Here is a 12,523-nt window from a genome sequence, read left to right as displayed (position 1 = left end):
CACCTGACTCCAAAGGGTGGGTTAGGGAATTGAAGACCTAAACTAAACTGTGAAGGTAATGATTTTTCACTTACCTGCTAATTTTCAGCTAAAGACAGTGAACTAAGGGGAATGACAAAACCATGGGTGCAACTTTAAAGGGACAACTGCAGTGACCCGACCTGCTCTCTACTTCGACATGAGGCAAGTTTCTCCCTCACTCTTGATTGTCACCATCTGAACACCAGGCTCCTTTGCCAGGGTATTAAATGAGGCTTAACCCAATTACCAACGTATTGCTTTATTTCTTGGTGGTAGTAAATTAAGGCTTTTTAGAGTCATACAGCACGCAGTGATTTGAACATCAGAATTAAAAAAACAACAACAACGAGCATTCAATTTTGCAGAGGCAGGAAGGAAGCAATGTTCAAAAACAGATCAATTTCCTAGTGAGGCTTTTTGCTTCGTCTCTAAAACTCTGCTGAGCTGTTTCCCCAGGAACCTGGGTCATAGGTCCCTACAACCAGGGGAAGCAGAATGCGTGAAGAGAAGACTGGGGAAAAGGGAGAAACTGGGAAAGACAAGTGCATGCTGGGCAATCGGTGTGAAAGTCGGCTTTGTCTCATGTTGGGAAGACGGGGTTAGGTGCTGTGGTCAGGTGGTGGTGATAAAGGTATTTGGAATGGGATGCCCCTTCTCTGGTTCTGGGAGCCATTTTGGATCTCTCCTCTCATTGCGGGAGAATTAAACCAGCTCACTTGGAAGATCCCAGTGCCAGGGGTTAGGCACAATCCTTTGTGACTCTCAAATTCTGAAGCTTTAGACAGGGTCACAAATCATACAGCAGGGAAATGCTACCTTCAACCCCTTTCACGGTTCTAAACCTTGTGAGCATCACTAGATACTATCCCCAGCCAAACAATTCCTTTGCCCCCGTGGCACACAGCCTTGGGTGCACCTCTAAGTTGCTGACGGTGTTGACTGGAGAGCAGGTCCTATTTCATATGATGCCACCTCACCCTACCTCCTGCTTCTCAACATAGGACAAAGGCAGGCAGGAGTGCAGTTGTCAAGTGGGGTGCAGGCTCGATCTGAAACCCATTCCACGTGCTTGACTTGGAGACGCAGAGGTTCTGGGTTTGGGTGGTGGATCCTTTGAGAAAGAAATGGATGAACTGTTTGAACAGTGACGGAGGAGGGCTGTTGCCAAAGAATAATTTAAGAGAGGTCATGGGTTTATTAACAAAAAGCAATTAAATTTCATGAAAACAAGCAATGGAATTTCTGGCATCCTGACTTCACACGAATGAGGATAGCAAATGGATGTCTATCCAAATAGGACCATTTAAAATGCGTACTTGGCAATGACTTTAACGTTGTATTCCAAGGGTCTGGTTGGTGGACCAGCACCTAAGTCTTATCATTGTGTTCCTTCTTCCATTTGTGTGGCACTTTTGAGTGGAGAGGATTTAAACTACCTGGAAGTCTGCTCTGCATCTTTGACAGAGGACATGCAAACAGTCACAGGGGAAGGCACACAAGGTGGCAATCTGCACGATTAAACACTTATGACTTAACCCCAACAGGCTTCATGAGATGACGTCTGGATGCACAAGGAAACAAATAGATGAGAAAAGTAGAAATGTGATCTGAATGACAAAGAACCAAGGCGTCTGTTCCTCCCAGCTGCAGGGCAGATGTGTGCATGCATGCCACGTGTGCAGTGAGAGGGATTCGAAAAACCCTAGAGGGCATGTGTTCTCTTGGGCCTCCCTTGTTAATTAAAAATTATGAGTGTCTTTCCTCCTACTTGAAACCACTCAGAAAGATCAACCTGACTGGGGGATGTGGGTTTTGCTGTGATTAGGAATCCCATGGCCTCCATACGATGGTGTGGAGTGGAATGATGCCAAAAGCATCTGTGTACAGAAACCACCCATCTAGCTGGGCAGGAGAAGATGACCAAGAGACTTGCTCATCAAAACAAACAGGCTGTGAGTGATACTCAGACCGGAGTGAAGGACATACAGGACGCTGGTGTTGGCGTGTCTCCTGAAAGTATCCACAGAATCAACACCCTTGGAAGAGGCAGAGGTCTCCTGTGCTCTATGCCAAGGAGGCTGTGTTTACTGATGTCTCTATTCCCTCAGCTCTAAAATGGGCATGAAGCTAATCCTCGATTAGATCAGAGGATGGCCTCTGATTTGGTGCTGGAAGCCGAAGCCCAGAGAGGTCAAGTGCTTCGCCCAAGGTCACACAGCTAGTAAGTGGCAGAGCTGGGGGGTGGGGGAACAAGGCAGGTCTCTTCCTCCACCGTGCTGCCTGCCACCAATGATTCTTTAAAAAGGTTTAGAAGCGCTTCATATATACCAGGTGCTGTGACATTTATCTAACAAGAATTTGCTTGGGTGTGGGGCTGAAAAATGTGCTTTAGGCCAATCAAGCAGTTGAAAGAGGAGGCGGTCTGGAGAGCATTATTATTCTGATAATTTGCTGTTGGTGTAGGAGAGGGAGGAGTGGGGTAGGCGGCACCAGGGTGTAGATCTCAGGCTGTGGCCAGGAAAAGGGAGACAGAGAGAAAAAGGCGCATTCCTAAAGACACTGCAATCCGCTTTCTGAGGTACATCTTTCTGAGACGAGAAACTGCCTACAAATGACCTGACCCCCCAAAAAACCGTTGGCTGCGATAGAAATGTGCCCCCCCCACCCCAGCCTCCTTTCCTGGACCTCTGTTGCCCATGAGAAATTAGGAAAAAGAAAAGCCAGATTCCTAAGAACCTTCCTGGAAGAAAGAGCTGTTACGGGTGGGTGTCGGCGCTTACATATGCTGCTTTGAAAAAACATTTTGTTTTGTTCATGTCTGTACGAAAACAGCGACGGCTGGAAGCTGTCCCTTCAGAAGAAGGCAGGGTTGGTGTGCTCGATGACGCAGCGCTTGCAGTGGCGTTTCACGAAGCGCAGGGCCTCCACGGACACCTCGCAGTCCTGCACGTTCAGCATCTGCAGGTCGAAGCAGTTGGCCGCCACGATCTGCAAGCCCTGGCCCGTGATGCTCTCGCAGGACTTGAGGCTGAGCCGCTTGAGATTGAAGCAGTTCAGGGCCAGGCACTCCAGGCCCGTGTCGGAGACCAGAGGGCATTTGCCGATGTCCAGAGACTTGAGTTTCGCGCAGTTCTTGGCGAGGTACTCCACGCCGTGGTCCGTGATGCCCTCGCAGCCCCTCGCGTTGAGGTAGCGCAGCTTGCCGCAGTACTTGGCCACGTAGCGGATGCCCACGTCGGTCACGCGGCCGCAGTGGGCGATGCTGAGGTACCGCAGGCGGGACTCGAGCTTGGCGATCTCTCGCAGGCCGAAGTCGCTGACGAAGCGGCAGTCGCTGACGCTCAGCTCCTTGATGGAGGAGCAGTAGATCATCAGGTAGCGGAGGCCCTCGTCCGTGAGACGGACGCAGCGGCGCAGGTACAGGTGGGTCAGCTGCGTGCAGTGCGCCGCGATGGTGTGCAGGCCTTCGTCCTCCAGCACGAAGCAGTCCGTCATGTCCAGGTAGCGGATGGAGATCTGTTTGCCATGCAAGGGGGACAGTTTAATGGAGGCCTCCCGGGTCAAGCTGATGCAGGTCACTTTGGAGCAGCCTACACGAAGAGACAGAACACACGCTCAGAGCGACCTCCGAGAATGGGGGGTGCGGGCGCAGCTGGGGGACTCCTTTACGGATTCCTACCCCTCTCTGGATTCAGGTCCTGAGGTTACCCCTTCCCTTCCCAGCCCCTACGGAGGAGGAACGCAAGAATGGGCTTTCCATGTTCATCACTTAACGACTTTGGGTTTAAGAGGCTTTGGGGCTCTAGAATCAGAAAGATAACGGTTCCAATTCCAGATCCATCACTAGTTGCCTGACGTTGGGCAAATCAATCCTTCTCCGTACTTCCTTTGTCTTAAAATAAGGACGATCACGTTCCCTGCAAGGTGGCTGTGAAGAGGCAATGAGACCATGTGTGTAAATATCCTGCCCTGGCCCTGGAAAGTTCGGGAAGCTCAGTAAAGGTTAGTTCTCACCCTACAATGGTTTGGTAGCTTTCTGGTCCAAAGAAGTGAGATATGAGATAGAAGGGTTGGCCGTGACCTGGGTGTGGCAGAAAGAGAACACTGGCTTGGGAATCACAAACCAGTTCAGATCTACTTTTTATGGCCTGAGGCCGGAAGCTTAACTTTCCTGCGTCTCAAGACTCTCCTCTGAAATGAGAATGAGTAGCTGGCGTGCCTCCACGGGGTATAATGAGGATGCAACAAGAGATAATGGATATGGAAGTACTTTGAAAACTATGGCAAGCGTATATATCAATAGTTATTAGTCTAACAAGGTGGCCGTCTAGGGATTCAGTTCAACCCTCTTTGGTCAAGGAAGAACAATTGTGTCATCAGGATTATTCCTCTAGCCCCTCAACCAGTTTCCCTGCCCTGCCCTTACCCTCTATGGTCTATTCTCCTCACAGCAGCCAGAGAGATTCTGGAAAACAGAATTCCATCTATATCATGCTCAAAGCCTTCAGAAGGCACCCATCTCACACTACGTGTAAAATTGAAAGGGGCCTCCAAGGACCTGCACCCCCGTGCCCTTATCTCTTACCCCCTCTTCCAACCCTACTGGCCCCCTTGCTGGTTCCCAGATGGCTCAGGTGCCCCCCTGCCTCAGCATGTGTGCACTGGACAGGGTTTCCCTGGATAGCCGCCATGGGCCACCTCCACTTTCTTAGGTCTCTGAGCAAATGCCCCTTTATTGGACAATTCTTCCTTCTTCACCCTGTATGAACTAGTATCCCCATTTATTTTCAGCACTTGTTATCACCTTGAGGCACTATATATTTATTTATTCACTTATGTATTTGCTGTCCTCACTCTGGAGTGTAAGCTCCTGAGAAAAGGGATTCTGCACTGTTCACTGCTGTATCCCTCATACCTGGTTCATAGCTGGTGCTCACTGAGTATCTGTTGAATGAATGAATGATTTATAGAGTGCGTACAGTCTTTTCTAAGAAGACCTGATGGGATAATCCAACTTCCAACATTTAAATGTCCTCGGGACTTTGACCGTGGCTGATGTATATCTACATTGAAAAACTGATTGTCTGTTTTATAGTTAATTATAATGCCTCTTATTTATGTTGAATTATGAAGTTTACAAAGTGCTTTTATAAACATTTTCTCACTTGATTCTTAAAAAAGTCCATTTTACAGATAAGGAAATTAGTGCTGAGGAAGATATCTTTAGATGCCCCTCGAAACACTGTTTTCAACCTCCCTTCCCCTAAGAATGTCTGTGTGTATATGCATTTTATATGCATATATTTATACTATATATTATATAATCATTATATATTTTATATATAATGAATATTATACATATAACATATAATGAGTATATAATGACATATGAAACCCTCATTTAATTGTGTATTTCAGTTCATTGGCTATTACTCTTTAAAATATGTACAGTATATTTTTCGTATATGAATATAATTAACATCCATAGCTGATCCACATTATATAAATAAATGTATATGTATACATATATTTCATTCTGCTACATAGACCACATATATACTTTTCATTTTCTCTTTGCTTTCCCCAAATCCCTCTGGCAGCTCTAAAGCCAGGTGCGCCTCAACCCTGGCAGCTCTGTGCCTTGGTTGATGACGTCATCTCCAAGGCTTCTAAACGACCACGTGACAGTGCTAATGGGGACTTTTCCTCCCACTCCTGGCAGGCTGCCCAGGAAACTCATAAAGTTCAGGTCATGGGAATAATGAGGTTCAGAAGCCATGTGCTACCAAGTCAAAGAATTTCAGGAAGGAGCAAAGCATATACTCCAACACTGGAGAACAAAGATGCAGCTTGTCGAGGCTGCCCACACTAGTCCAGTGGGCTCCGTGGTTTTGCGGAACGTGGTTGGTACCCTTCAACTGTAACTTTGAAATCTTCCTTTATTTTGAATTTCTTTTTTATACTGACTGGGATCCTGCTTATGCTGAATTTATATGTTCACAGTAGTGGTTGCCCATCTGTGATGCCTGTGAAGGCACTTCGTTTTTCAAGATCATAGGACAACGTTTGTTCCTAAACTCTTAGTTCCAGTTTCCTATTAAAAAAAAAAAATCTAGTAAAATCTGCTGCACTCCAGGGAGGATACTCTATTTGGTCCAGGGAAATATCAATATATGCTTGGTTTTTGAAACTAAACCCCAAATTTAATGAAATGCTAGCTGAGCTCAGTTTTGGTAAAGACACTATTTTGATATGCTTGCATCATTTTAGATCAATAATTTAAAATTTAAGCTTTAGCTTTAATTCTTACAGATTTGCTAAGTTTGGGTTGAAGAGAAAATAAACTGGTTCATGGCTCAGTAGGTAATATCTGTGGCTAGTGGATGCATTCATACATAACAGACATGGAGAGAACCTGAGAAATCATTCAATTTAAACTTCAGTTTTTAAAGATGAGGCATCTCAGATTCAGTGAGATTATAGGACTTGTACAGTCAGACTAGGGAAAAGTTTCCTGATCCAAGGTTTCTAATATAGCAGGGATGGTATATATAGCATGCAATTGATGAATTGCATGAGAGATTTACAGTAGATGTGTCTGCATGAAGTGAATATTTAGACACTGGGGCATCAGAAGTCTTGGGAGTGGTGATACCTATATGGGGATTCTTGGAAGAGCAAAACAATTTTAATACACAGATACGGAGCTCAGGTAGTATAAGGTAATAGTATGAGTAAATTCGAGAGACAAGAAAGCATAGAGGCAGAGGGGGAGTGAGGAGTGTTGATAGGCTAGAACATAGGATTTAATGGCAACTAAGATGGGAATGGTCCATTGGGATCAGATCTTGGGGGCCTGCCTTAACATTTCAGGGTAAGGAGTAGGGATATTACACAACAGAGAGTGAACAGTATGGGTTGAACAAATCTGGGGATATCTTCAATTAATTCCAGATTTGGTTCAGCCACAAATATGCTCTTCATTACCACTTCCTCTCATTATTGGGGTAATATCTACTTCTCTGGGATATAAAAGGCCAGATGAAGACCAACTACTGTCATTGAAGACCAACTACTGCCTTGCAAGCATGTTAATAACTATGACAATCCAAAAATGATGATAACAGTTATGATTTATTGAATGCTTACTACATGGTTTTCAGCAGAACACGCATGTGAGGACTTACCATGAATTAACTCATTTAATCCTCCCAACGAACTCAATTTTACTGGTGAGGAAGTTTTAGTTACTGCACACAGCTTCCTAAATGCTTGTTCAGAGTATTAACCAATGACAACTTTGTTTGAACCCTTCAGAGTTCAAGATGACTGTTTAGGGCTTTGACACCCCTCTGTTCACTTAATTACAATATCGTAAAGTGCAGAGATAAAATATGCCTCATTTTTGCCCATATAAAGCTCGTAATGAATTGAGAGAAAGGAATCTGGGAATATACAAGTATAAAGTTGCAAAACCCAGTAACACTCTACCTGCTTATACTCAAAAGGTAGACACCTGGGAGGAAACCTTCAGCTTACCGGGCATCAGGCAGGGAAGGCTTTACTTAAGGGATGCTGCACTGGGGGTCCAGCAATGAGCAATCTGTTAAGAGGGCTGCTGGGGAGAGGCAGGGGGCAGAGGAGGGAGCGGCACGCAGGTCAGAGAGTGCCCACACATCACAGTGTGCACAGACATGATGTGTTTGGGAAATGCAACTGGTTCTACAGAAGGGAGCACTGAGGTTCCACAGGAAAGGCGTGAGGTTTGAACTTGAAAAGGGCAGCTCGTGAAGGGCCATATATACTCTGCTGAGGAACTTCTTCCTGTATGTCATGAGGAGGAATTGGAGATTTTATGCAGGAAAACGGATGGTTAGACTTGCAGTTTGAAGACATCCCTTTGGAGGCTGGCCGTGTGGAGGGCGGGTTGATGAGGTTGAGATGGGTGTAGGGACAGTGATGGGGGAAGCATGCATCCAGGCTGGCAGGTAGGGGACAGGGACGGACTCAAGGTTCTGGGGAAGTAGAATCACAGGGACAGGATTCAACTGGTCTGATATAAAAGATTAGGAAGAGTAGTAAGGAGGACTCCCAGATCTCCAATTACAAGGGACCCTTTTGAAGCCATTTCACTTGTAATAATCACAAGATTTTACACTTTAAAAATTGGTTAGTCTTAATATAGTCCATTGATGTTTAAAGATGTTATTAACTGTGATGTTTAATTTTATGTGTCAACTTCACTAGGTGACGAAATGCCAAGATATTTGGCTAAGCCTCATTTCTGGTGTGCCTGTGAGCGTGTTTCTGGTTAAGATGAACATTTGAACCGGGGAACTCAGTCGAGCAGTCTGCCCTCCTCAGTGCAGATGGACACCATCCGATCTGTTGGGGGTCCGAATAGAACAAAAGCTGGAGGATGGAGAACCCTCCCTCTGCTGAATGTTTGAGCTAACACGTTGGTCTTTTCCTGCCTTCGGACTGAGACTTACACCATCTGCAACCCTGGTTCTCAGACTTTTAGACTCAGACCAACTGCATCACTGGTCTTTCTGGGTCTCCAGCTTGCAGATGGCAGACCGTAGGACTTCTCAGATGCCGTAATTGTGTGAGCCAATTCCTCTTAATAAATCTCTTTATATATATACTATTGGTTCTATTTCTCTGGAGAACCCTGACTAAACTTTAATAAAAGGTAATAAGTGATAATGAAAAAACACTAGAGCTAGTTATAGTAACTTTCAATGACTTGAAAAGATAACTTTCAAGGTGGGCATGCTAGGGATGGGAGGGGCAGTCTCACGTCCTCTGGGGGAATTAGGCTCTAGACCAGCGATGAGTCTTCCAAAGTCAAGTTTATTGCCATTGAGAAGGTGGTCACTGTCAGAGACCAGATGTGAGAACCAAAGGGAACAAGGCATAGGTGAAATCACAATTTCTAGATTCCCTCAGAACCGGAGGGCACTGTTCAGAGGTGGTGATACAAATCCATCCCTATGGCTTGCTGGGTCCTTCAAGTTCATCTACATGAAAATACCCTTCACCACTCCTGCCAATATCTACAATTATGTGCTCTCGGTGAGTTAGAGCTTCCCCCGTGTACACAGTCTTTATATACCCAGATCACAGCGTGTCATCGGAAGACATGTGAGGAAGATACACAAATATTTTAGGTTCTGCAATGGGGCAGGTTGATAATGACGAAGGGCATCAAGGCTTACATAATGGTTAGCAAAGGGACCAAGCAGGGTCCATACACTCAGGCTAGAAGCCCAGAAATTTCCATTCTCAAATAGCCAAAGTAGTTTCTGCATTTCTGAATTTCAAACGGACTCCAAGGACAGAACACAATTACTTGCAGCCTGTACTGAGGGTGCATGGGGTGCCCCTTTAACAAAGATGAGGATTCCAAAAATGAGTCATTTTCTAATCTGAGAAAATGAGGTGTTTATAAAAGAGGCCCACAAGCTTCAGAATCTTAGCCTTTTAAAGAATCCAATCCCTTAGCCCCCCGTCCCTTTTTTTTTTTAAACGAAGAGGAAACACATCTAGAGAAAGCTGTGAATTGTCCCAAATCACAGAGTTTTGAAACTAGTTTCTACAACATCACAATGCTTTCTTTTTCCAGAATTCCTTGGGGGGAAAATGTAAGAAAACCTTTTCGTTTCCTGCTTCTTTATGCCAACAGCTGCTCATGACGAACTGAACATAAGGCTTCTACGGTTTTGTCCTGGAGCCAGCTGAAGGAGGGGGTGCAAAGAGCTGCTTTCCAGCAAGGGAAAGAATCTGCGAGAAATAATTGACTGTCATCTGAAATATTTTCAGATGTCGGTTTTCAAAAGAGAGCGCGAGCTCAGAGAGGAGACTTTTACCTCAGCTTTTGCTGGAGGGTATCATTTACCTCAGATGCTTGTAAATCCCCAATTCTGTTTATTCACCCGTCACAGTGGTTTTTACTTCTTGACCCCCTTCCCCAACAATCCCTGAGGTTGTAGCTCACGCTGTTCATTTCTTTAACTCCCTGATGCATCTTACGCATTTCAGCCTCTCGAATGTTCGTCTTCTGACCGAGCAGTGAATGAGATAAAGAAAGGCTGTCAGTCCGTCTGGATCCACGTCTGGCGCCTAAGTATGAGTCTGGGTTTTAATTCTTCCTGCCTGAGAGAGGGCTTCAAGCAAAGCAGCCATGCTGGGATTTCCTTCATTTTTAAAAGGAACTAAAAAGGCTCTCCCTGGTGGGCCCTAACCTTGCACTACTAATTGAGAACTGTGCTTGAGAAAAGGTGCAAAATCAACCCAAGGGCGAGGAGAGTAGGGGTGAAATATGAAGAGATGCTTGGCCATGATGGATTTTCCCCAATGTCTGCAAAACGGTGAACAATCACTCACAGGCCACAACACAGAATCAGCTTACACACAGCTCTCAGGCTCCATGAAACAGTAACCAGTGGACGTCAGGGCAGTTTCTAAACTACCTCCGTTTGAGTTACAGAGTGGGTTCCTATTTATCTGTGATTAGATATTTAGTTCCCATTACCTACGGTTGCTCTGAAATTACTTTGAGAAGGATGGGGAGGAAAGACACGCTTAAAAGTCACCCCCACTTGAACTGCCGGACAAAAGGTGCCTCTAGTTCCTCTAAGAAGTTGACATCATTTGATGAAAGGCATACCTCTGGCCCCCAGGGTCATGACTCCGTAAAGACAGTTTTTCAGGAAGAAGAGTCAGCCTCCTGACCCCTGGCTATCACAAGGGGGACCCTCCCCAGGTGGCAGTGTCCTTTACGGGTTCGGGATGGTGCACTGGGAAGGGCCTGCTGATGGCAGGTCAGTGGCCACCTACCTGACACATCCAGGTGCTCCAGATTGGGACAGAGGGACACCACATCGAAGACTGCCTCGTTGGAGATATTGTAGCAGCCCGAGACTTCCAGCCGCCGGAGCTCCGGGCAGCACTGGGCAATGGTGTAAAGACCTCGGTCCGTGAGCCGCCTGCAGCCACTGACACTTACGGTTTCCAGCATGAGACAGACGTTGGGTGTGTCCTGACAGAGCCTGCGGGTCAGCACCTTGAGGGCGCGGTCCACGTTGATGGTCTCGCCCGTCAGGCGGATAGTCCTCCAGAGGCGCGGGTCCCAGGCCAGGTTGTACCAGCGGCGGCACACGCGGGCGCAGCGGCACAGCTGGTTGGTGGGCAGGAAGGAGAAGATCTGCACCATGGCGTGGTCCGGGAGCCGTTCGATGCTGGCCTGCTCCTTCTGGGGCCGGGAGGCGAGCCGGATGAGCGGGTGGGTGAGGCGGGTTGGGGGCGGGGAGTGGACCATGGCCACCGTCTCCCCGGTGATGGAGGACGAGGAGGTGGACGAGCCCCTTCCATTCTGAAATCCCGGCAGGTTGGGTGGACATATCAGGGCTGGGCTGGGCGTGCTCAGTGTGCGCATGCTCAGGTCGGAGTCTGGCAAAGGACATAGAGCAAAGGGTTAAGGATGGCCGCAGCGGAGCCCCGGGAAGGAGGCAAGGGAGGTGACACTCATGCCACTGACATCCTTCCTGGGCCGACCCCTGCTGAATCCATCACCGGAAGTGGAAGCACATGCATGTTTCACCCACTCCAGAAAAGGGCTAATCCTCCAATATTTACACCCGGGGTGGGCAAACTATCTGTAAAAGGCCAGATAAGAAATAGCTGAGGCACTGCAGGCCATATGGATTCTGTCCCTGCTGCAATTACTCAACCCTGCTGTTTTAGTGCAAAAGCTGCCATAAACAATATGTAAACAAGCAGTCGTGGCTATTTTTCCATAAAATTTGTCCTGTAAAAACAGATCAGCTGATTTGGCCCAGCTGACCTTTGATCTATGTTAATGGTGATTATCTAAAGGGCACAAGGGCTATAGTTTGCTGACCTTTGATCTACGTTAATGGTGATTATCTAAAGGGCACAACTTCAGAGTTTCATTATTTCTATACTGGGAAGAAAGCTCATATATTATGAACACAAACTGATTTACTTTTCTGATTATACTTTAGTTAGGCAGATGATTATGCTTCATTTACGAATGAGGGGAATGTGTTTCACAAGAGGGGAAGACTGGCCAACGGGTATAGAGAACATTTGCTGTCTTTGCCCTCACCTGCCCCCTGGGGTTCAGTCCCCCGTCTTTTGATAACGGTACCCCAAACTCTGCGGTCTGAGTTTTGGGGAGCCCCTGCTTCCTTCCTCCGTTAGACCTGGCGCTTCAGATGGTATTTCCAGGCCTTGAATATCTGTGGCAATACTTATTTTTCCTTCTTATTAATCATTCCTCCCTTTGCATTTGAATAATGTGACTCATATTCTGTTCCTCAGAACCAGAAAGATCACTTGATGAAGACGCAAGTGGTTTTTCAGGTTATGAGGGATTGAGAGTTCTTTAGAATACTGCTTTAAGAAGTCTGCTCATTTCATAGCTGCCCCTCTCCCAACCTTGAGAGACATATATACATATATATGGAAGAATTTA

The 12,523-nt window shown here is 46.4% G+C and overlaps 1 protein-coding gene across 3 annotated transcripts in view; it reads right to left on the bottom strand.

Annotated features, from left to right (window-relative positions):
- Nucleotides 1-264: 264 nt before the first annotated feature.
- The window catches only part of FBXL7 (F-box and leucine rich repeat protein 7), a 436,417-nt gene continuing 424,158 nt past the window's right edge, over nt 265-12,523 (bottom strand). For all 3 annotated transcript variants that reach the window (XM_057540507.1, XM_007188244.2, XM_007188243.2), the window contains 2 exons: nt 10,864-11,475; nt 265-3,611 (listed from right to left, as the gene is read on the bottom strand). In XM_057540507.1, the coding sequence (XP_057396490.1) occupies nt 2,875-3,611; nt 10,864-11,475 (1,349 nt within the window). In that variant the 3' untranslated portion in view covers nt 265-2,874. The remainder of the gene's footprint in view (nt 3,612-10,863; nt 11,476-12,523) is intronic.

This window comes from Balaenoptera acutorostrata, chromosome 2 (genome assembly GCF_949987535.1).
Source record: "Balaenoptera acutorostrata chromosome 2, mBalAcu1.1, whole genome shotgun sequence".
NCBI classification, from domain to species: domain Eukaryota; kingdom Metazoa; phylum Chordata; class Mammalia; order Artiodactyla; family Balaenopteridae; genus Balaenoptera; species Balaenoptera acutorostrata.
Note: the sequence above shows the minus strand (reverse complement) of the source record. Positions and strands in the feature narration are given on the sequence as shown.